The sequence below is a fragment of the Chaetura pelagica genome, unplaced genomic scaffold (genome assembly GCF_000747805.2).
Source record: "Chaetura pelagica isolate M959 unplaced genomic scaffold, ChaPel_1.0 scaffold204, whole genome shotgun sequence".
In the NCBI taxonomy this organism is placed as follows: Eukaryota; Metazoa; Chordata; class Aves; order Apodiformes; family Apodidae; genus Chaetura; species Chaetura pelagica.
Window position 1 is genome coordinate 203,003 of NW_009952876.1, and position 23,458 is coordinate 226,460.

Below are 23,458 nucleotides of genomic sequence, written 5' to 3' on the forward strand. Positions count from 1 at the left end.
CATTTGAAATACCACACTAATTTTTGTGAAGCTGTTACATTATTTAGATCAGCATGAGTGAAGAGTGGCCAATTTACAGTCATGTTCTTATTTCCATGGGAGGCACAAAAGCCAACAGGATTATGTGACGGCATCTAAGGGGGTTATTTATTTTTAGTTATTTAACAGACATTAAAAAGCACAGCAAAGACATTTCTAGCCACACGTATTCACAGGTCAGGGGTCAGGTCCACACACTCTTTATTGTTGGCCTTCCAGTCATTCAAGCCATGTCTCAAGATTTTCTCCAGAAACGTCCTTCTTTTTTTAATAGAAGGCTGCAATTCTTACCAAACCACATGGCCAGGACCAAACAGCATGAGGGGCCATAAAGGCAAAGGAAATGTATTTTGCAGATCAGCACCCAGGAAAATGAAAATTGAATATGAAAATTCCTCATAGATGTCACCTTGCTGAATGTTCTCGGTGTCCTGGCTTCCTGCTCACAGCCACCCCTGAGTGCCCCATGGCTCTAAGTGCAGAAACCTCCCAACAAAAAGTGCTTTTAGGAAGTATGGGCAAAAGCACAAGCAAAATATCAGCAGTATTTAAAGAGCAAATTGGTTTTAACAAGTTACTGTAATCTCAAAGATACCCTGTCATTTGGAGAGAGAACACCCAGTCTTGTAATACTTACTTTACATATAAGAAAACTCAAAGAAGCAAATATGCTGTGAAGTCCTCAGGGTTATTTTGCTTAAGACATTTGGTGTGTTCTTAAGATGTATATAGTTCGAAAATGCTGAACTATTAATGGATTTTTATTACTGCCTACACAGCTCTACATGGTGCTTCACAGAGTTTTCCTAAAACTGAACAGTTTCATCAGAAATTCTACTCAATTCCAGCACAGAGTCTCACCCCCAGCCTCCCAAATCTAACCATTTTCAATGCTGTTTAAGACCAGCAGCCAGCTCATGAATGTCCACATTGTATATTTTAGAAACAAGTAACTTAACTAGTAAACCTTTTATGAAAGATAACACTGGTTTTTTGGGGATTGTTTGTTTGTTGGTTTGGGTTTTTTTCTTTGTTTGTTTTGTTTTCCTTTAAAGGACATTATGAACCTAATTCAAGGTGTTACTACTGTAATAATTTAATATAGCTGAACATTTTTAATACTGCTGAAAAACATCCAAACATGATCAAGATTATGTTGTAGAAAAATATTGTATCAATAGCATGTCTTAATTAATGACATAATGGAAAAAAAGGTTGAAATTATAGATTACAGGAGAAAGGACAGAGAGGAATGAGTTCTGACACCACAAGGAAAGGTTAACACCTGGATTTTGCCAGTCCCAAAATCTCATCATCATCTCAAGAACAGAAAAATAACTTACCTGTATTTCTGGCTTGACAATGAGCCTTTAGGTTAATACCTTCAAGGAGACAGAGCTGACAAGTGAAGTCAAAGTCTTTTTGGCAACTAGTTATGTTAAAATTGCTTATTCAATTTCTTATCCATATCTGGCCAGATGCAAATAAGCTCCTGCCAAACTGAGCTAACTGTCTATATATTATAATAAACAGTTTGCTCTATTCTGCAGATTGTTTTATTTTATTTTATTGTTCTGTGTATATCAGAGTCACAGCTGCTAATACCAACTAACTGAAGTCCAGTGAAGAAAACCCAGGTTGATGTACAGCCCATTAAAGTCATTGATGTTCTGGATGCATGTTTGTGACTCTACCTAAATGATGATCAGAGAAAGAATCAGCAGGGGCAGAGCAAAGGAAAGTCAGCTCTTATTTTATATAAATCAGTGTGAAATCCACACTCCATCAGCTTTATGCAATAGGGGAGGAAACCCTAGGCAAAAGGTACCATACATTTTTCAAGAAAATAAAAAACCCAGTACTTTTTTTAACATCACAAACTAATTTTGAAAAAAATCTTCTGTTTAAACCCATCATGCAAAAGCTCCAGTATAAACCATAAGCTATTTTAAAGTCAAAAGTCTGACATTTTACTTAAGGACATATACTTCAGGAAAACAATCTATAAATGCAGCAGATATACATCTTCCTTGCTCTTTGCTCTTCTTTTTGCTCTTTTTCTACTAACTGCACAAGTGGGAAAGTGGCAAACTGAAGTCTGATAGCATTACTTGTACCCGAATTGGCTACTTTCATGTATGTTTCTTGCCCTGCTACAGAGATGTATATGCTTACCAGTAATCCGGTTTTCAATTTCCCCTTGCATCTGGAGGGAGTCCACATAAATGGTCCTGTTTCCAATGATTCGTGCACATGCAATTCCCCTGTATGGTTGACAGAATCCATCTTCATGGTAATCTTCTCTGCAAAAGACAGGATAGGATTTCCTAAGTAGAAGTCCAGCTGTCCCCAATGAATTTTTACTAAAGATACTCTTATAAAAGGAGAAAATCCTGAAAGACCGTAAGTCTGAAATCGTTCCATTCACCAGGTGCATCTTTCTCCTCCAATTCTTTCTACACCACCTTAGCAGCATTAATGATGCACTCTCTAAATAGCTTATTACAGAAAGAAGCAAACCAAAACCCAAGATTAATTTAAAATTTATGTGCTAATGTAATGGGATTTGAAGGGCAAAAATTTTAAAGAGCTGTTACACTGAAACCGCAACATAGATCTTGTTACATGTTCCCATATAGTTTTGGCATCTAGCTGCACCCAGCATAATTAGGCAAACATTGGTTCTCTTCTCCCACCTTTATCTCCCTTTCTTAATTTCCTGTACCAAACAGAAGAAGAGAACTTGCCAAGCTTTAATGGAAAAAAAGGAATAATTTTGAACTCTGAATTAAGTGAACAGAATAAAAAGTAATAAAGATTTTAACCCCTTTTCCTCTTCTGTCTAGTAAGAGTCAATGCCAAATTCCTCTTCTAAAAAGTATTTTAATACATTTTTCAATTGAGTGACATCTTGGGTCAAATTTTACTTCCTTTCATCAACATAAATATTTTGGAATAAAAGCATTAGTCTAAAGACTCAGTGTTTCAACACATCACCCCGAAAGCCCAAGTAGATAATGTAGACCTTATCTGTAGCTCATAACTGTCTGACCACTGAAAAAGGCATCAGACAGTGAGCACTCTAAAGAGTTAATATCTGGATTGCCATAGATTTCTTCTGACAAGGCACAGCCTCTGTCATGGTATTCACTAGCCTGATGGATTCACATCATGTCATTCACTGCATGATGAACCAAAAAAAGGCATAAAATGTAATCTATAAAATCATTAATCTAGAGTAATCAACTTAATCAGCTTTTGTAACTAAACAGTTCAGAAGTCTGAGGTATCTCTTCCATACCAGCAATTTTTGAAGTATTACTTCAATACTTCTCTGTACTTTGTACTTTATTACCTTTGGACATCAGTACCTGTTTTGGTCACCCATGTTTCCACTTCTCTTAGAGATACCTTCACCTTCCTTAGAGTGCCATAAAAGCAGGACTCTCAGTGAATATGTATCAAAACACATAACTTCAGCTATGCCACATCATCATGAAGATGTACTACCTGACAACAGCTAGCCATGATGAGCAGATCCACCAATACCTACATCGTGCTGAGTTCAGCCCATTATTTCTGGTATCTTATTCTGTTTCAGGAACCTATTTTCATTTTTCCTCTGCTGTGTCTCCCTGATAGAGAACATCTCTTCAGGGAATTGTCACCACAATTTCTTAAAGTATAAACACTCTGGCAGTGGAAGTGGGGTGCCACTGTCTACACAGTGTAGCCAAGGGCTAGAACCAACCATCACTGCTTGAGCAGCATCTTTCCCTTTCCTCCCAGAAAGACAATGACTTAATAGGATCTGATCTATCACACAGCTGCTAGATAAACCATGGTGATACCAAGTGTTTCATGCAGTTGTTGTCCAGATCTGGCCTTTATTTCCTATCACAGGAGAACTGTTAAAAATTCATAAAGTACTATTTTTTCTACAAACTCTGAAACACGTTCTGCTTCCACGAAGATATATAGGTTTTTTATTGCAGTGGATGAAGTAAAGGAAGAGTCTTCCAGCATCATTTAATTCCTGCAGTGGAATTCTTTCACTCTCATAACAAAATCTTTAATTTTGCAGTGATTGCATCATGCTTGAAGGGACAAAATATCCAAACATTTTGTCTGTGGCTTTTAAATGGTCCTTGACCACCTCAATGTCAAGTCAGCAATTCCCATAAGGAGCTAAATGAAGATGAAATGCCATTTGACCTCCTTCTCAAGCGTAAATAACCTATCCTGCAGAACGAAGTCTGCAGTGTATCTAACCGAAACTGTATCTCACACTTCAACTCTCATTGCAGCACCCTCTTGCCAACACACACACACACTCAGAAAACCCTATTAAAAATAGCACTCCAAACAGTATGGTTTTCGTGACTAAACCAGTGTGCTCTCTTTATTAGCTCAGTTTATTTATTTATGTCAAGATCTTCTAAATACAGCTTAGATACTATATATACACACACGTGTATGCTCCCTTTTCCCGTGTTAATTGACAACGGCTGATTAAACTGAACTGGATCTGGATGCAACTACTATCATGGATTTAAAAAAAGAGTAAACAGTAACCTGATGTCACATACTTTGATATCTTTGTCAGGTCAGGCAACTCAGTGAATACAGTTTGACTAGTATCAGTGATCAAGAGGACAAATTTACATTGGTCTTCTTTGGAAAATTGTTGATTTCAACAAAGCTGCAGAAGTGGCACCTCACAGATCACTCTTTCTATTGGCTACGTGTACACCCACCACATGTCAAAATGTCCACAGCAAGAAGCAAGCTGGGGAGAATTTGGTAAAACATCACAGGAGTGTCATCATGCTCAGTTCAAACAGGACTATTTGGAACCACATTTAGCTTTGATTTTTGCTCCAAACCATATGCCAGCAATTCAGCTGCTGATCAGAGCAAGAGTTAACAGTTGCTGAAAATAGGCAGAAATACTGACTCTTCAATTTCCTGCTGTTTGAGCAGTTAAGTCTGCTCTGATCAAGAACCCTATTAAAAACAGAAACCTGACCCCAACAAGAGGAATCCAGAAGAGTTAAATATTTTCCACTTGCCCAGATCTTACATGTGAACCACCATAGATACTTTTCTACCTTTACTCTTTGTTGTTTTTTTCTGAATGTTTCAAGATGGCATACCTTTTCTTACTAGTGATTTTCTTCACTTTTAATGTATCTATTTATTTTTTACAAAAGAGAGTGGGAAACATCCAAAGTGTTGACCTTTTTTTCACCTTTGCTGTAAGGCAGTCCCAAAGACAGCACACCCAGGAGATACATTTTCTCAGCCCTCAGTTAGACAGGAGGTCAGGTGTACTCTCCTACTGAGAGAATTCTTCTCCCAACTACATGTCGGATGTTTGACCAGAGTTTGGAATTAAAAACAAAATCATAAAGAATCTGACTAAACAGACCCTCTATTCCTAAAAACCCAACTTCTGCTTCTAAGGATGAATGCCCGTAAGTTTTCCAGGCCTGTAAGGTGGTCTTCTGCCAGAACAGCAAAATTAAGAACTAGCCTTTCTAACATAAAACTAAAGCAGGAGAACCTTTTATTTTGGACATGAACAAATAGAACAATGATAATACTTCTAGGTTTGACATGAGCTGTCTCTAAAATTGATCAAGCTTGCCAGCATGGGAAATATCTTGAAGAACCAAGAACTTACAAGACATTTACAATTTCCTTATTACTCAATGTCTGTTAAAGACAGCCTGCCTTCAGGTTTGTGGCCAGAAGTTGTCTGTATGAAACAAGGAATTAACCAAACAAGCAATGTAGAAGAAAATGCAGGTTCACTTGTACAGTGCTAGCTGAATTGCCTCTCACTGACAGAAACTATAACTTCCAGGGACATCTGGGTCCATAAAAGACGTACTGGAAGAACAAGGTGCCTCTGAGCAGCAGTAAAACCCAGCATGCATGAACAGGAATCTCTCTAGATGGAGGTCATGCAAGACTTCCATAAGGTAGACATCTCCCCTAGAATATTAAGAGATTTCTAGAGTACTACATGTGCTGCAAAAACGTACTGAACTCTATCACCTTCACCTTTGCATTAAGCACTACTTAAATTTCACATGTAACACAGAAAGAACACTCAATAAAAGACTACAAAAGAAAACACCTAGGAAACAAAGAGGCTATTCTTAAAGGAAAATCTGAAATGCTGCAAGAATACATCTGGGCACAATACACTATATAATACCTATGTAACAAAATATATTGTATGCAACACAACTGAACAGTCCAGATGGCATATGAAAAAAAAAATTCCCAGCAAAAGAAAGGCAACAGTAGAGAATCTGTTCAATACTAGTATCATCTGTGAGGCACATAAGTATGGTGAGAGCTTTTAAGTACATATTTGGTGTCCCTGAGAATAGAGTGACTGCAGACCTAGTGCTTTGCTGGATTAAAAACAAATGAAGGGATAGTAAGCTTTAGCAAGGGTTCATTAAGGGAATTATGAAAGCAGAGTTGAGAGGTACTAGACTTTTTTTGCTAGTAAGATACCTTTTCTGTGATGGCATCTCACAAACTTATCTTACAAAGGCAACAGAAATTTGTAAACTATATTTTCCTGAAAATAGAAAAGACTGTGTATTAGATATAAAAAGAATTGCAGAAATCCTCCTGAGAACTCAGAAAGAAAAACTTTTTAATTGAATACACTAAAAATCTCAAATAATTTAATACTACCTTACCAACTTAACCTTTTTTAATATAAAAAAAAAAGTTACAAAAAATTATAAATTGAGAAGAATTTATTTTAATGTATTTAAATAATAAACTCAGAAGTTATTTGGAATGATATATCTTCAACTTACACCTATCAAAGCCAAGCCATAGAATACAATACAGTATTTCCAGAGATTAGCTTTAAAACGATAGCACAAACTGTGCTACAGGAGTTGCACAAGCAAATGAAGTGGAATTAAAATTTGCTATAAATATTCACACAAAAACCAAAAAACCTGACATCTTGACCCTCTTTCACGTTTTCAAGGAATTAAAATGTTTTTAATTAAGAGCTGTTAAATGCTAAGAGATTACATTAGGACTCCCTCTCATATTACATTACAAGTGGAATGGCAAAGCAAGGAAAAATGCACAGAAAACCAGTTAGACAGTGACAGATGAAGGAAAAGACAGAATGTCATCCTTTTTGCTATTGCTAAAGAAATACAATAATTGTTATACAGTCTGTCGTTTTGTAGGACAGTCTCAGAGTTTTTGATATCTACAGCTTGAAAACTGATGGCAGAAGCTGTGTAAAGAGGATTATTATAATTACAGTAAGATCAGAAGGAAAATGACAGGCATCATCTTTCAGATTGAGGTTCCTGTGTGTGACTACTTCATAAAGTACTAAAGTTAAATGACCTGCAATACAAATTATTTAAGGAACAAAGGGTTTATGTTTAAGAGAAGCAAAATCACTCTGACTTGGGAAGGGCATTATAAAGAGCTGTACTGAAACATCAGGAATTTCTGTACTGCACCTAAAAATAACAACCTCTTATAATCTAGCACTACAGCCCTTGTTATTTTTCAATCTTACTCTTGACATGTATTATAACAGAATGCTGAGGAGTGAACTCAGCTCACAGGGGGATCACATTTATATGGCTAACATTAATTAATGTCTCAAAATATTCATTCTCTCCTACTGAAACAGGTCACAGAGGAGGTCTATGAGAAGAGAAACATTGTCATATGCTTGTCATATGCTGCATCACACCTAAAAATTTGCCTCCTGTCAAAAATATAGTGAAATTTATGTCAATGTTACTACAGAAAAATGCTTAGTCATGACTTTCCAGTCAGTTTTTTGTATTTACCTTTCAGGGAAAATATCAACTAAACCTTTCCATTTCTTGTTTCACCTTCAATTACAACTTGTCAAGAGTGTAGTCTTTTAAAGTAATACTTAAAATAGCCTACAAAATTTTTCCTTCTCATAGGCCTTCTGTTGTTCACAGGAGATAATTGTAAGTTTTACTACCAACATTCAAGGCAACAGGACTGGGGTATAAATATTTGATGGAGGAAAAGAATTGAATTTTTCAAAACTAGTATTACTTGAGCTATCACTATCCATTGATATTTTGATATATCCATTGATATATCCATTGATATATTGAGAAGTCCTGGGCTAACACACAGTACTCCTAATATTGCCAATAACTGCTGCCCATATAGGGCAAAAATTCAGTGACATGCACAAATGGGTTGGAGGTTTTAGAGACATTTCCAAAATGTAGCAGTGCAGGAAAACCTAAAAAAAGTTCCCAAACCCCACAGATCCTTAAACACAAACAAACACACAACTGCACATCTGTGTCTTGTCTGCTGAAGGCAAGAAGCTAAAAGGACAACTTCACTGCTGCATCAGGCCTCTGCCTGGACCAAGGAACTGTGCAGCCACCTCATGGGAGAAGGGTGCAGGCTTCCTGCCCTACCTCTTTTCATGCTCCAAACAAACAGTTTCATTCCTGACCAAAGGTTTATCTGCAAAAGGCCCTCCTTTCCAGCAACAAAAATTAATTTGTTTGGACATCTTCACCTGCGTCTAAAAATCAGTGCTCCTGGGATATCAGAAAATGCTCATCAAAGCAGTCAACACTTTATAGAGAGACTTAACCAAAATACAAGAGGGATGTAAAAACTTTTCTCTAACTCTAAAGGAATGTACATCAGAAAAGAAGGGGAGTCTAGTGTTAAAAAGTTGAAAAATATTGGACTCAAGAGTTTGTATAAATAGTTATAGCTCAGTTGAAATCAATGGACCTATGACAATTTACACTCACCAGGGATACGGCCCATGAATTTTGCTATCAAATGCCCACTGAGTGTAAAAACAGGCCCCAAAAGCAAGACTGTCTAAATGTCTAGCATACAAGTTAGATAAATACTACTAAATAGCACTTATTTTTGTGAGGCTTATCTGGAAAGTAACATAGAATAAAACCGTTAAATAATGTCCTTAAAATCACATTTACTGAACAGAGCAGTTCTGCTGTATTTGATTTGAATGCTTGTCTGCTAGTTCCTAAAAAAATAAATTGTCAACTGAAACTCCGGCAAGAAATTATCACATAATTACGAAATACCAGATTGGAAGGGCTGTCAAAGACGATTTGGTCCAGCTGCTCTGGGCATAAAGATGGTCTAGGCAAGATCGTCCAGCACCCTGTCCGGTTGAATCTTAAAAATGCCCCAGGCTGGGGAAACCACCACTTAGCTTGGGGACATCATTACAATGGCTGACTGTTCACATTCTGAAACATTTTACTCTTGTGTCCAATCAGAATCTCAGGAATAATCAGAATCAGGAGTAACTTGTAACCATTACCCCTCATCTTTTCCATGCAACTCATTGTAAGGAGGGAGTCTCCATCTTCTTTGTAGCTGTCCTAGTCCTTTGATCATCTTTGTGGCCCATCTCCAGCCACTTTTGCATGGTGGGGGCCAAAACAGAACACAGTATTTCAAGTGTGGCCTCAGAAGTGCTAAGCAGAGTGGGGTAGTGCCTTCTTTACCCTTGTTGATACAAGCCAGCATTCTGTTGTTTTTTTTTCTGCAGCAAGATGTTCATTCATATTGAGCTTGTAATCTACCAGGATGCCCATGTCCCTTTCTACAGAGCTTCTCTCCAGCCAGGTAGGTCCCAGCCTGTGCTGTAGCTCTGGATTATGTTTTTCCAAGTGCAAGACCTTACAGTTGTCCTGGTTGAACTTGGTAAGATTCTTCTTAGTCCAACTATTCCAGCCTATCCAGATCTTCCTGCCAGGTGGCTCTCCCTTCTGAAGTGAATGACGAATTTGTAATGTTAATTGTAGTATCTGAGATACCATTTTAAGCCAGGTAGTAGATATAACAATTTGAGAAATGTCACTAGTAAAAACACAACTGCAAATAAACTTACTATTTGAGACAAACTAAAGAAAAGTAAGTTGTATGTCGAACAGCAACTTGTAAACAATGTTAACTTTAACATGTTCAGCTATTTAAGTGGATAAAATAAATGGAAAATGGTATTGCCTTCTTTTCCATCACAGAATCATTGTCACTCCTATAAGAAGAAAAACACACAGACCTCCGTTGCAAAAATGCAGGAAAGAACTAAACACCTAAAACTCTGGCAGGATGCTCTTTAGAATACACTGCATGCTGCTGTGGTTTGAACTATCACAGTTCATTATCACAGTATTATTGCTTGACAGATTTAGAAAAGGTTTCAGTGTACCAAAAACTGTTACTGTTCCTAAGTACAGTAATTACATAGAGAAGTATACACATGGGTGGCAGGATGGCTCTTACTACAGTAACCTCTGTAAAATAATCAAAGAAGTAAAGCTAATCAAGGACATCTAAATTTTTTATTTCTGCAAGAAACAGAGGATTATCTCTGGAGGGGTAACCAGCCATGATCCTCTGATTACCACAGGTAACTTAAAACAGATGATCTAAAATTACTTCCACCTACAAACTCTCATTTTCCATTTACTAGTATGACAATTTTGGAAATTCTCCCTCTGCTTTCTTAAGTGTCAGCATGTCGGGATCACATCTTGAAATCAGATGAGTCAGCTGACAATCCAAGGAAGGCTGCAGGTCTGTTTTGCAGAGTGTCAGACATTTTTAACAGAAATATCTGTTACAACCAGTGCTACTGAAGAACTGGAAAAAAAACCCAAACAAACCAAAACAACAACTTCACAAAACTAATTTCAACATATAGGAACAAGGACTTAGCTATGCAGCATTACAGCTTCTCACTCACCAATGAAATAATTACAAATCTCCCTTCCCACCCTTTTTTTTTTTAAGGCAAGTTATCCTTCTCAGTGTGTTACAACTGTCTAATAAAACATCCCAAGGAAAAACAGCAGGGCCTGTGAGTCCTTTTAAGAGCTTCTGATAAGCTGCTCCCTAATCCCATCACTAGCAGAGGAAAGCAAAACTCTGCTTTTATCTTTCCCCTCTTGCTATGCCACTCTGAGTAAGTACATACAGGTCAGCTCCAAAAAAAGGTCTTGGAAGAGTCTACCACCCAAAAATGTCATAATACTTGCTGTTGTGTACAGGTAGCAATAAAACTGGTAGGGGTCATCCAAGGCCACCAGGAAGAGCTTCAGCAATTGGTCTTACAAGGTTTTCTAGGTTAGCGTAGGGGACAGAGGGCTTCACCTGGCTGCTGTGCTACTTATGCTGAAGGAGGGATGAAACTGAGAGGGCAGAACTGAGAGGGCAGAACTAAGAGGTCAGCTGCCATGGGGAATGGGAAAGCTGTCAATGGGAGAAAGAAGGAGCAAAGGGCAGCTTTGATGGATGTGAAGCCAGAGGAGAGTGGGAGGGAGTTCAGGCCTCACCAAGAGCGATGGTCTGAGGACAGGTGCTCCTGCTTGTAGAATCATAGAGTCACTTAGGTTGGAAAAGATCTTTGAGATCCTCGAGTCCAAACATTAACCCTACTCTACCAAGTCCAGCACTAAGCCATGTCCTCAAGCTTCACATCTAGGCCACTTTTAAACACATCCAGGGATGGTGAATCAACCACCTCCCTGTGCAGCATGTTCCAAGGTCTGACAACGCTTTCAGTAAAAAAGTTCTTCGTAATGCCTAGTGTAAACCTCCCCTGTCATATCTTGAGTCCATTTCCTCTTGTTCTATCACCAGTCACTAGTAAGAAGAGACCCAGCACCTACCTCTTTACTATGTCCTTTCAGGTAGTTGTAGAGGGCAGTGAGGTCTCAGCCTCCCTTTCTTCAGACTAAAATAGCCCCAGTTCCCTCAACTGCTCCTCATATTACTTGTGCTCTAGACCCTTCACCAGCTTGGTAGCTCTTCTCTGAACTTGTTCTAGCACCTCAATGTCCTTCTTACAGTGAGTGGCCCAAAACTGATCACAGTATCTGAGGTGCGGCCTCACCACTGTCAAGTACAGAGGCATGATCACTTTCCTACTCCTGCTGGTCACTCTATTCCTGATGCAGACCATGATGCTGTTGGTCTTCCTGGCCACCTGGGCACACTGCTGGATCATGTTCAGCTGGCTGCCAGCCAGCACTCCAGGTGCTTTTCTTCTGGGCATCTTTCCAGCTACTCTTCCCCAAAGCTCGTAGCATTGCATGGAGTTGTTGTGGCCCAAGTGCAGGTCCTGGCACTTGGTCTTGTTAAACTTAGTACCATTGACCCTGACCCATTGATCTAGTCTGTCTAAGTCCCTCTGTGGAGCCTCCCTACAACCAGGCAGATCAACACTCCCTCCCAACTTTCTGTCATCTGCAAACTTACTGAGGGTGCATTCTATCTCCTCATCAAGATCACTGCTAACCCCACTTGTGATCAGGCACCCTCTGGTTTTAACTCCGTTCACCACCACTCTCTGGGCCTGGCTATCCAGCCAGTGTTGTACCCAGCAGAGTGTACGCCTGTCCAAGCCATGAGCAGCCTTTTTTTCACCTGAATGCTGTGGGAAACAGTGTCAAAGGCCTTATGGAAATCCAGGTAGACAACATCAATTGCCTTTCCCTCATTGACGAGGTGGGTCATCTTGTTGCACCAGTGACACGGATCAGCTTGGTATCACCAACTCCCTTCAGCCCACAGCTGTGAGTGGAGACACGGTCACAGGGCTGGAGGTCCACTTTCCCATCTGCCTGGACAGCTGTGAGGAGGCCAGCTTTGTGATGCCGTGCCTCAACCAGTTCTGCTACCCATGCATCCTGTGCTGGGCTGACAGCAAGCCTGAGTGCCCCTCTGCATGTGGAGGTTCCTTTCTGTCTTGCACTCAATGCAGGCAGATGATGACTACATGGAACACGTCATCACACCATCTGAAACACCACTGGTCATCACTGGCCAGGCATGAAGAGCTCCCAGGCACCCATCTGCCCACAGCCACCATCGCCCTGGAGCAGCCGAACAGTGAGCTGTGGGAGGGGTGCCCAGGCTTCCTGAGTGGCCTCCAGCCCAACAAATGGGTGATCTTATTCCAGAACCTTCTAACCCTTCTGCAGAGTCTGCAGCCCTGGGTCCAACAGAGGCTGAGGCAGATCTCTGGCAGCAGGAGGTCAGAGACAGCCACGGTGGAGGACACAATCATGGCCATCCTGACTGACTGCAGGATGGGTACAGAGCTGCTGGTCCAGATGCTGAGGGTACCCCTCCAAGAGCACACGGTGACTTTTGTGTAGCTGTTTGCCTGTGTGACAGTGCAATGGTGCAGCAAGGAGGCCTGTCATCTGCTGGGCTGGCAGGATACCCATGCTGCTGGGGGGTGAGAAGTCAGCCCTGTGGATGTGCTCAGCCCTGCTGTCTCCAAGGGAGGGTCTCTCGCCCCCAGAAGATCCCCTACTGGCAGCCCTGGCAGAGGGTGGTCAGACAATGGAACAGGCTCCCTCAAGAGGTGGTTGAAGCCCCATATCTGTAAGTGCCTTAAAAAGAGGAATTTGGAAAATGCCCTTCGTATTATGCTTTAACTTTTGCTCTGCCCTGGAGTGATCAAGCAGTTGGCCTAGATGACGTCTGTAGGTCCCTGTCAACTGTATCTGTCCTGCCCTGTCCTATCCTATCCTACCCTAACCTATCCTATTCATTTACCCCTCTACTCACTGTTTTGCAATCTTGAACTACTTTGTTGACATTATGTAGGTGGGAAAAAAAAAAAAAGAAAGGTATTTTTTTCAGGATAATTTGAAAAACAGAGACAGAATGAAGTATCAGGATTTCTAGATACAGCCTGCTAAGAGTGCCCCACTGAACTAAAGAGACTTATTTTCCAACTTGAAGAAAACATGGTGAAGAAGGGGTAAAGGTGATATCTTGCCCCGGAAATTGAACTGTTAGGAAAACCAGAGGGCGGTGATAGTGGGGAAGTATGTGCATGTGGGTTTGAATGGAAAGGTTCAACCTTATCAGTTTGTACTATCTGTTTCACCTTTTCTCAAGTACACTAAATTAGCTCTATCTGTAGTTTGTTTGGCTCTTTCAAACTGAAATGGAGAACAAAATAATACAAAAGTAGAGAAGGATTAACCATAAAGCCTTAGAAGTTGAAAGGAATATTTATGAAGTGGTGTTAAAACATTATCTTGTTTTGTTAAATTACTTTCTTTTCATTAGCACAGTGTTCCTTTATCTTTGTGCCTAACTACAACATTCACCCTGTCCTTGCTCATACTTAGAGGCTATTCAGCATCCTAAGCAACTCTCATTAAACTCAATGTGGCATCAAATGCTGACAGGAAGTCTCAGGGACATATAACTGTGCTTTTGTAGGACATACAATAAATACTTGGAATACCATTTAAGCTACTTAACCAATGAAAAATGGAGAGGGACAGAGGGAGGAAGTAAAATCAAAACAAACTAAAGATCCCTGGTTATATTAGAGAATTGCAACAGCTGCAGTAGCTACTTTCCAAAAGCCCAAGGGCCATTACTCTTTGTAGATCAATTTACATATATCCTTAAACAGACTAACAAATGCCTTTGTTTGCTTGCAACTTCCTTGGTAGTTTAATCAAAATCGTTTCTTTGAGGTGCCCAAACCTAAGCACCTGATGCTGACATGGAATTTGATGGAGAGGGCATGTTGGGGTCACACACATTTATAATGTCAGAGCTCTATTTGGCTCTTTGCCATTGTACATCTCAGAGCTGCACCTTATAGGCTGATATGATAGCCTTCTGATTACCAAAAACCTAACCACTGTTCAGAGGAGTTTGGAGGTGGCTCTCCCAGCACAGACTGTGAGTAAATTTTTCCTTACAGAAAACAGCAACCTCCTTTAATATCCACCTACAAGCTACATTTCTAACTTTTGGAAAGCAGAACTCTTAGGAAAGGAAGGGTTTATCTGCTTTGGTGTACTGCATGCTGTAGTCCCATATATATATGCAAAACTGGTAAGTATTACATTATTTATCCTGTGTGATCTAACCCAATTAAAATTATCTTCACAGTACTGCTAATCACAAGGTGCTTCCTCACATTTAGCCCTAACTTAGCTTAACTGTCAGCATAAACTGAAGAGTAACTAATCGTTGCTTCTTCCTAAGGTATTTGGAAACTTTGCCCAACAGTTGTCATAGGGCTGCTTTCTTGTCTTTGCAACCAGGCTCTCAGTAAAGCAGTACAAAGTTGCTACATTACACAAGTCTCAGGAGCATTTGATTTATACAGAAGTACAAAGAAGGTAAAAGTTTCCTGAAGGACTATTTTTAATCACCTTTGCATATGCTTGCTTTCCCTTTGATTTTGGAGCTTTTCTGAACAATACAGATTAGTGAGAATAACAGATTTAAACAAACTATTATCCTTTTTCTCTATGTTCCCTGTCAGCTTACTTCCTTTGTTTTCCCCTTCCTTTGAAGGAAAGGACAAAGCTACCACTTTCAACAGATTCCCCAGATAACAAGTTGCATGAATGACAGTGTCCACTCCAAGACGCCATGCACTTTAGTTTAAACACACATCTGGCTTTTAAAATTAGTCAATTTTGTGAGCACATATTGAATTTCTACTTCTATCAGTAAATAATACAGAATGCATTAGATCGTTCATCATTTATTTACTAGTGATTAAAAAACTACTTAAGTTGAAGAATAAAGTTGAAGAAATAATGTAGTGAACCAAGAAAGTGGGATCTGGTGTGCTGCAACGTAATCCAAACTAGTACTTCCAGTGCTCTTTAACGCTGCCTTGGATTTTACATATTCTGGGGTTATTGTGCGAAAAAAATATTTTTGAAACACAAAAGTAAGATTAGGATAAAATTTTCACAGTTTCCATTACAAGACAGAGAGCTCTGGAGAGACCAGAGTGTAATCATAGAATCATAGAACTATTCAGGTTGGAAAAGACCCTTGGGATCAGTGAGTCCAACCATCATCCCTACTCTACTAAGTTCTCCCTTAAACGATATCCACCAACTTCTGAATGACCCTTAAACATATCCAGGGATGGGGATTCAACCACCTCCCTGGGTAACCTATTCCAGTGTCTAAACACTCCTTCTGTAAATCAATTTTTCCTTATGTCCATTCTAAACCTTCCCTGTTGCAGCTTGAAGCTCTTGTTCTATCGCTAATTACCTGTGAGAAGAGACCAGCACCAAACTCTCTACAATGACCTTTCAGGTAGTTGTAGAGACTGTTGAGGTCTCCCCTCAGCCTCCTCTTCCCCAAACTAAATATTCCCAGCTCCTTCAAGCATTCTTCATAAGATTTATTCTATAGGCCCTTCACCATCTTCATTGCCCTCCTCTGTACTCGCTCCAGCACCTCAATATCCATCCTGAATTGAGGTGCCCCAAACTGGACACAACACTCCAGGTGTGGCCTCACCAGTGCTGAGTACAGGGGGACAATCACCTCTCTACTTCTGCTGGTCACACTATTTCTAAAACAAGCCAGGATGCCATTGGATTTCTTGGTGACATGGGCACACTGCTGGCTCATATTCAGCTGCTTGTCACCTGTACGTACCCGTCCTACACCTATATCCCTGTACGCCTGGATGAAAAAGTTGCATTCTAAAATAGATAAGAGGAAAAAAAAGAGTATGAAAAGCAGTATAGTGCAACCTTGGTTTCAGTTCCCTCCTTCCTCTGCAAATTTTCTATCTCAGCTTGCGCAGCTATGAAAAGATGTATAAACTGATGGACCTAGAAGAGATTGTGGATCAAAATTCCCTGAAAGAACCTCTAATATACGCCAGAGTGAATATAGCTTCCCTACCAACTTTGAAAAGAAAAAAAGGGAACTGACACACAGGAGTTAGGAGGGAATTGCAGCATGGTTCAGCCATATCCCCAGATTGGATTGCCAGGGAGCTAGGAAATCTGCCAAGGCAAACACATGCGGTTTAATGTAGACCAGCCCAAGATAATCTGTGCCTTAGTTCCTCATTCATAAAATAGGAATAACATTTCATGGTTTATGGGGAGAGAATGTACCCTAAACATGTTTAAGCGATCTGATCCCATAATAGAGGAAGACAAAAATTCCTGAGATAGATTGTCTCCATTTGATGTACAAAATATGGAGAGACAAAGGTTAAATAACTTGCTGCAATCACGCATGGAGACAGAAGCACAGCCAGAAATGGAATCCAGACTTTCAAAATTACAGTCCAGTGTTTTAATCACAAAATCCTTCTTCTTCCTTGATTAAAACAGGAAACCAGAACACAAAGTATGTGCTTATTCTATAGATTCAACATGTCACCACAAATATCTTAGATAAATATATATACTTCAAATATGGTCATCTCAGTCAAGTGTGTATTTCGATGAAACAAAGACGTGCATGTCATTCTGGGGGAGGCCCATCTTTGAACACTCGGTCCTCATGAGCCTGAAAAAAACACTGGAACTTCTGAGTTGAGCCAACCTTTTATTGCCTATAAAATAATGTTTATATTAATTTTAATATAATATTGAATAATTTACAAGATTAAAAATGCTATCATCCACAGCTGAACTGCACTGAGATGAAGGAGTACTTGCCATGCTACCCAAGTAAAGAAGGAAGATACAAGTGGTGCTGTTGTGTGACAGTAAGGAAAGTACTCTTTCCTTTTTAGATACCTTTGGTTTGCCAGAGAGATACAGTGTGAAAAAATATTTGCCCCCACAGCTACTGTCTTTTACCTGCCATATGCAGGAAGTTTGCCTCAGGCTGAAAGACTCTGATGACTCACTCCTTCCACTCTCTTTTCCCAAGGCCCAATATTCCATTTTCAACCTTATAGTTATATGAAGATTTGTCACATGATGAAAACATACTTGCCTCTATTAAAAAGCTGTATGAGTGCCTGTCACATCAAGCAGAAACTAAGTCCCCTTTGGGGTCACAGAAGAGATGTGCTTTGGCTATATGATAAAAAGCCATGAAATATACAGATCCACAGAGAATAAATTGCCCACCCCACACGCAGGGTTCCTCACCAGAGTTTTAATTCAGGCATATTACTAAACTTTAAAGACTTTCTGTTTTCTGTTGTTTGAAATAACTTCCCTCAACTATAATTGCTTCATCACTTTTATTAAATTAACTGAATCTTAAAATTGTTACTGTTGTTCAAAAAAAACTTGAAGAAAACAAGAACATCAGAGCATGCAAATTTATTCTAAAAAATTAATTCCTCAAAAATTCCTCCCCAAAGTAACGACAATTTCTAGTTGAAAACAGGGTTTCTTCCCACATATTTCTCCTTCTAAGGGTTCAGCATACAGGCATCAGTGACTACAAACTCAGAATTGATCTTAACCAGAATTTGACAGAACAGGGACTCCTCAAAATTTCTCTAGGAAGCCCAGTGCTCCTGAGTAGGACTCTGGAAGGAGACTTTTACCCACTGGCATCCTGAGCAGACTGTAGGAAGGTCATGGAGGAAAAGTCCAGCATTGGTAAAAGAGCCAGTTCTGTTCACTTATACTCAGCAAGGGCTAAGTGTATAGCTGCTTCTTTCTGCCTCTGCTCTGTTGTGCCTTCTTCACTTCTGCTAAAGCCTCATCAGACTTTCCAGAAGCCCTTAAGAGCCAAAAAACTGCCAGATACCTTCCATTCCAAGGTCCCTTCAAGGTGACACCACTACAGTCACAGCCTTCATGAGAAATTCAAACAGCTTTAAAATATAAATTTGCCCAATGGGTAAACTGTTCAAGAGAAAAATACATTAGAGAAAGTATTTTGGAATGACATTAACTTGTAAGAGCAACACCTCTAAAAGGCTTCTGCCATCCTGCTCTTAAACTCCAAGAGATTAACATTCATTGCTTAATTTTAAATCATGCTAAAGAAGTATTCTATGACATTTGCTTCCCATTTGTTTCATTTCCACACACTCATACCTTTTTGAACGGATAGGATGTCTCTCTCTAGACAGGCAAAAGCTAGTAATGTTAATAATAGAAAACATAGTAGCATTATGCAGTGAGATAAAGGATTCAACCTGCTTGTCCTCTAGTACCACAGTTCCCCAGCAGCACAGTTCTTTGAACAGCAACGACTGGTCAGAGTCTAGTTTTCAGATTGTGTTTTGATTTTATTTCCTTTGTTAATTAATTTGTAGTAGCTCTTAACACTTCCAATAATTTTAATACTTTTGATAAAGAGGTAATTTGGATAGATTGTGTTTTTCAATTTCTACAGAAAAATCCCTAGACATTTTTATAGATACAGGCCTTTATATAAATGAAAGACCTCTCCACCCTTTCAGAAAATATTCACACCATTTTAAGACTATGTATTTGGCTGAAAATTTTTGCTTTTGGATTTTTATGGAAACATCTCAATTTTACTACCTGAAGGTCATGGCCCTTTTTTTGTACTAGCAAGTCTAACTGCATAATACACATTTGATCTCTGGCAATCTTTAACTGTAGATAATTTCTAGAAATCCACAGCAGAACACATGGATTACATTAAAATACTTTGCTAGATGGTATCTACATAGGTAATGTTTTATATCCTTCAGTAATTCTTTAGGTATAGTTTAAAGCCAAGTTAAAATGGTCTTAGGCTCCAGCACTTCCACTGAAGCATACTATTTTAGAAGCATTAATGCCACGAGGAACAGCTCTCGGGTGGCTCAATACAAGACTATGCTGTGCAGAGAGAAAGCAGAAAGAGCCCCTTGTTCCATGCAGGCTCCTTACAAGCAGTTAGCTATTTCTTTCACCTTTTTCCCCTTTCCTCTTTTTGGCATACAAGTTGATCAACACAATTTTATAGAAAATATTCATTAAAAAGTCATTATCAATTTCTGAAAAGAAAAAAATATTTCTGCCAAATTACAATAATTTACTTGAAGGACTAGGTAGAAGGCATTGAGCAGTGGAACATGAGAATTATTGTGAGGCATAAACAGAGAAAAAAAAAAGACAGTATTCAGTGGAAAGATAGGAATTTTGGAAAGGTGAGCAAAATTTAGTTAAGTAGGAAAGTGAATATAAAAAACTGAAATGGAAGAAGGCAATGTGATGAGGCAAAGATCTTTAAGCTCCAAAAGCTCCTAGACCTTTTATCTAAGTCCCTCACAACTTCTCACTGTCACCTTTGACCTGAGCTTTTTTTCCTTAATTTTCACATTTCTCTTCAATCTAGTGGACATATATACAAAAATAATTAAACTACCAGCAGTGTACTCTTCATGTTTTAACAGCAGGTTCAAAACAATGATGGCACTACTGCTTCCAGTTCCACCACCAATATCATTGGTACCCGACAAGTTCAGAGGTGTCATAATCCAAATGATAAATTGTCAAACAGGGCATGGCGTGGCAGTTTGTGCAGGAAGGGCACTTGGTCAAAGCGCAGAGCTCCAAGTGCATCTGCATGGTCCAAGTGCCTGTGTCCTAACAAACACATAGGGCAACATGGTGACCACTCAGCACAGAGCCAAGCTGCACTTACAGCTGGGAGTCTGTGCCATCTACCTGACTGGTGACTGATGCTTCCACCTGGGCAGAAGCAGTGAAGAAGGAGGAAACTGCACAGACCACAGCCTGTGGGAAATGCCTAGACTTATCCCACAGGGTAGAGACACGCGGCAATACTGCATGTAAAAGCTGTGCACAAGTGAAGGACCTTCAGCAGCAGGTGGCTGAACTGCAGGAGACAGTAAGAGGGCTGAGAAATATTAAGGAGACAGAAAAGGAGATAGATACACTCTATCTACACTGGCTCCATATACACACTGAGGCAAACCCACAGCCTAATATCGCAGAGACAAAAACTTCCCCATTGAAAATCAAAGGAGGAAAGTGGATAAAGTGGAAAAAGGGAAAGCAAAATGGAATATTGTTAAATCAAAAATCCAAAGGAATAAGCGACTTCCCTCAAAACCTAGGGTGAAGGACTGAAAGGGCAAAGCAATACACACAATGTAGGTTGCCAGAGCCAACTAAGGCAGTTTGCTTGACACAGCATGTAACAAGTGCTCAGAAGAAGCAGCAACAAGTACTATTCATGTGAGACTCCCTTCCCAGGGGTACTGAGGGACCCATTTGCAGACCAGACCCACTTACTAGAGAGGTATACATTTTACTGGGGTTTTAAACAAAAGACCTAACAGAAAGATTACACAAACTTGTACAGCTCACCATTACCTGCTTCTGCTGTTTAATGTGGGCACCAGTGACACAGTGAGGAGCAATCTGAAAACCTGAAAATAGTAAGGAAACACTACAGAGCACTGGGAACAGCGGTGACAGGCTTGGAAGCACAGGTAGCATTCTCATCTATCCTTCCGGTCGAAGGCAAAGGGCTGGGAAGGCCAACCAAATTGGAAAAGTCAACTAATGGTTAAAGGAGTGGTGCATAGTCTGGGCTTCAGTTACCTAGACCACAGGACTCAGTTTGAGAAACTTGGCCTCCTGGTGGCTGATGGGTTTCATTTGACAGAGGAAGGGGAGAGAATCTTTGGCCAGAGTCTGGCCAATTTAGTTAGGAGGGCTTTAAACTAGCGATGCCCAGGGAGGGGACCCTCAATCCCTCCCACAGCCACCACTTTGAGGACAGAGCAAGTAACAGATGCATGCCCTGGGCCTGCAGGAGGATCACAGGCCAGCAAGAAAGCATATGACCTGCAAAATGTAATCCCTGCCAGTAAGACTGCTTCAAAGAGTGCCCTCATCCTAAATGCTTCTATGCAAATGCACAGAACATGGGGAATAAAGAAGAGAAATTATAGATATGTGCATGCCTGCAGGGCTGTAATGTTACTGGCATCACTGAGACATGGTGGAATGACTCCTATGACTGAAGCATGGGATTGGATGGGCAACAGCTCTTCAGGAAGAACAAGCAGGGGAGAAAAGGAGGTGGTGTCACCCTCTACATCAATGCATGGAGTTCCACGTGGGGATGGAGGAGGAGCTGACCAAGACCTTATGGTTCAGTATTAAAGGGAAGGCAGGGGCAGAAGAAATCATAGTGGAGGTCTGCTACAGGACACCAGACCAGGATGACTGAGTGGATGAGGCCCTCTACAGGCAGATAGGAGCAGTTTTACACTCACAAACCCTGGTCCTCCTGGGGGACTTCAGCCACCCTGAAAACTGATGGAAAGACAAGACAGCAAAGCACCAGCAATCCAGGAAGTTCCTGGAGTGCATTGATTGCGACTTCCTTTTCCAAGTGGTAGAGGAACAAATGAGAAAAGGTGCTATGCTGGACCTTGTTCTCATCAACTGAGATGGGCTGTTTTATGATGTAAGACTTAATGGGACACAAGGCTGCTGTGACCAAGACATGGATCCTTAGGGTATCAAGGAAGGAGCAAAGCAAGCTCACTGCCCTTGATTTCAAGAGAGCAGACTATGTTTTTTTTGAGGATCTGCCTGCTAGGGTATCACAAGACAAGGCCCTGGAGGGGAGCAGAGCCCAGGAAAGCTGGCCCATGTTCAGTGATCACCTCCTCCTCCATGCCCAGGAGCAACATGTCCCAACAAAGAGGAAGGCAAGCAGGAGTGCCAGAAGGCCCACACAGATGAACAAGGACCTCCTGGACACAGTTAAATGTAAAAATAAGGTTTACAGACTGCCAGGTGTCCTGGAATGAATACAGACAAGTGGTTAGAGAAGCAAGGGATCAGGTAAGGAAAGCCAAAACATAGTGAGAATTGGATCTAGTCATTGATGTTAGGAATAATAAGATAAGTTTCTACAGGTATGTCAGCAACAAGAGGAAGATGAGAGAAAATGTAGGTCCATTTCAGAAGGAAACCGGAAACCTGGTCATGCAGGACATAGAGAAGGCTGACATACTCAATGACTACTTTGCCTCAGACTTCTCTGGCAAGGGCTCTGGTCACAGCATCCAAATTAAAGAAGGCAAACATAGGCGCTGGGAAAATGAAGATCTCCCAACTATAGGAGAAGAACAGGTCTATGACCATCGAAATAACCTGAAGCTGCACAAATCCATGGGGCCTGATGAGATTCATCCACAGCTTCTGAAGGAACTGACTGATGAAATCGCAAAGGCTCTGTCCATCATATTTGAAAAGTCTTGGCAGTCTGGCAAAGTTCCTACTGATGGGAAAAGGGGAAACATAAGCCTATTTTCAAAAAGGGAAAAAAAGGAAGACTGGGACAACTACAGGCCAGGCAGTCTCAACTCTGTGCCCAGCAAGATCATGGAGCAGAACCTCCTGAAGCCTCTGCTAAAGTACGTGAAAAAAAACGTGTGATTGGTGATAGCCAACATGGCTTAACTAAGGGCAAATCATGGCTGACTAATTTGGTGGCCTTCTACAATTGGGTCACAGCATCCTAGTATCAAAACTGGAAGCATATGGATTCAATGGATGGACCACTCATTGGGTAAGGAACTGGCTGGATGGTTACACTCAAAGAGCTATGATCCAACGGCTCAATA

General features: G+C 40.4%; 1 protein-coding gene across 1 annotated transcript in view; it reads right to left on the reverse strand.

Annotated features, from left to right (window-relative positions):
• ROR2 (receptor tyrosine kinase-like orphan receptor 2) overlaps positions 1-23,458 on the reverse strand; it is a 54,680-nt gene that overhangs the window by 17,063 nt on the left and 14,159 nt on the right. The window contains exon 4 of the mRNA XM_009995266.1: positions 2,215-2,342. Within this exon, the coding sequence (XP_009993568.1) occupies positions 2,215-2,342 (128 nt within the window). The remainder of the gene's footprint in view (positions 1-2,214; positions 2,343-23,458) is intronic.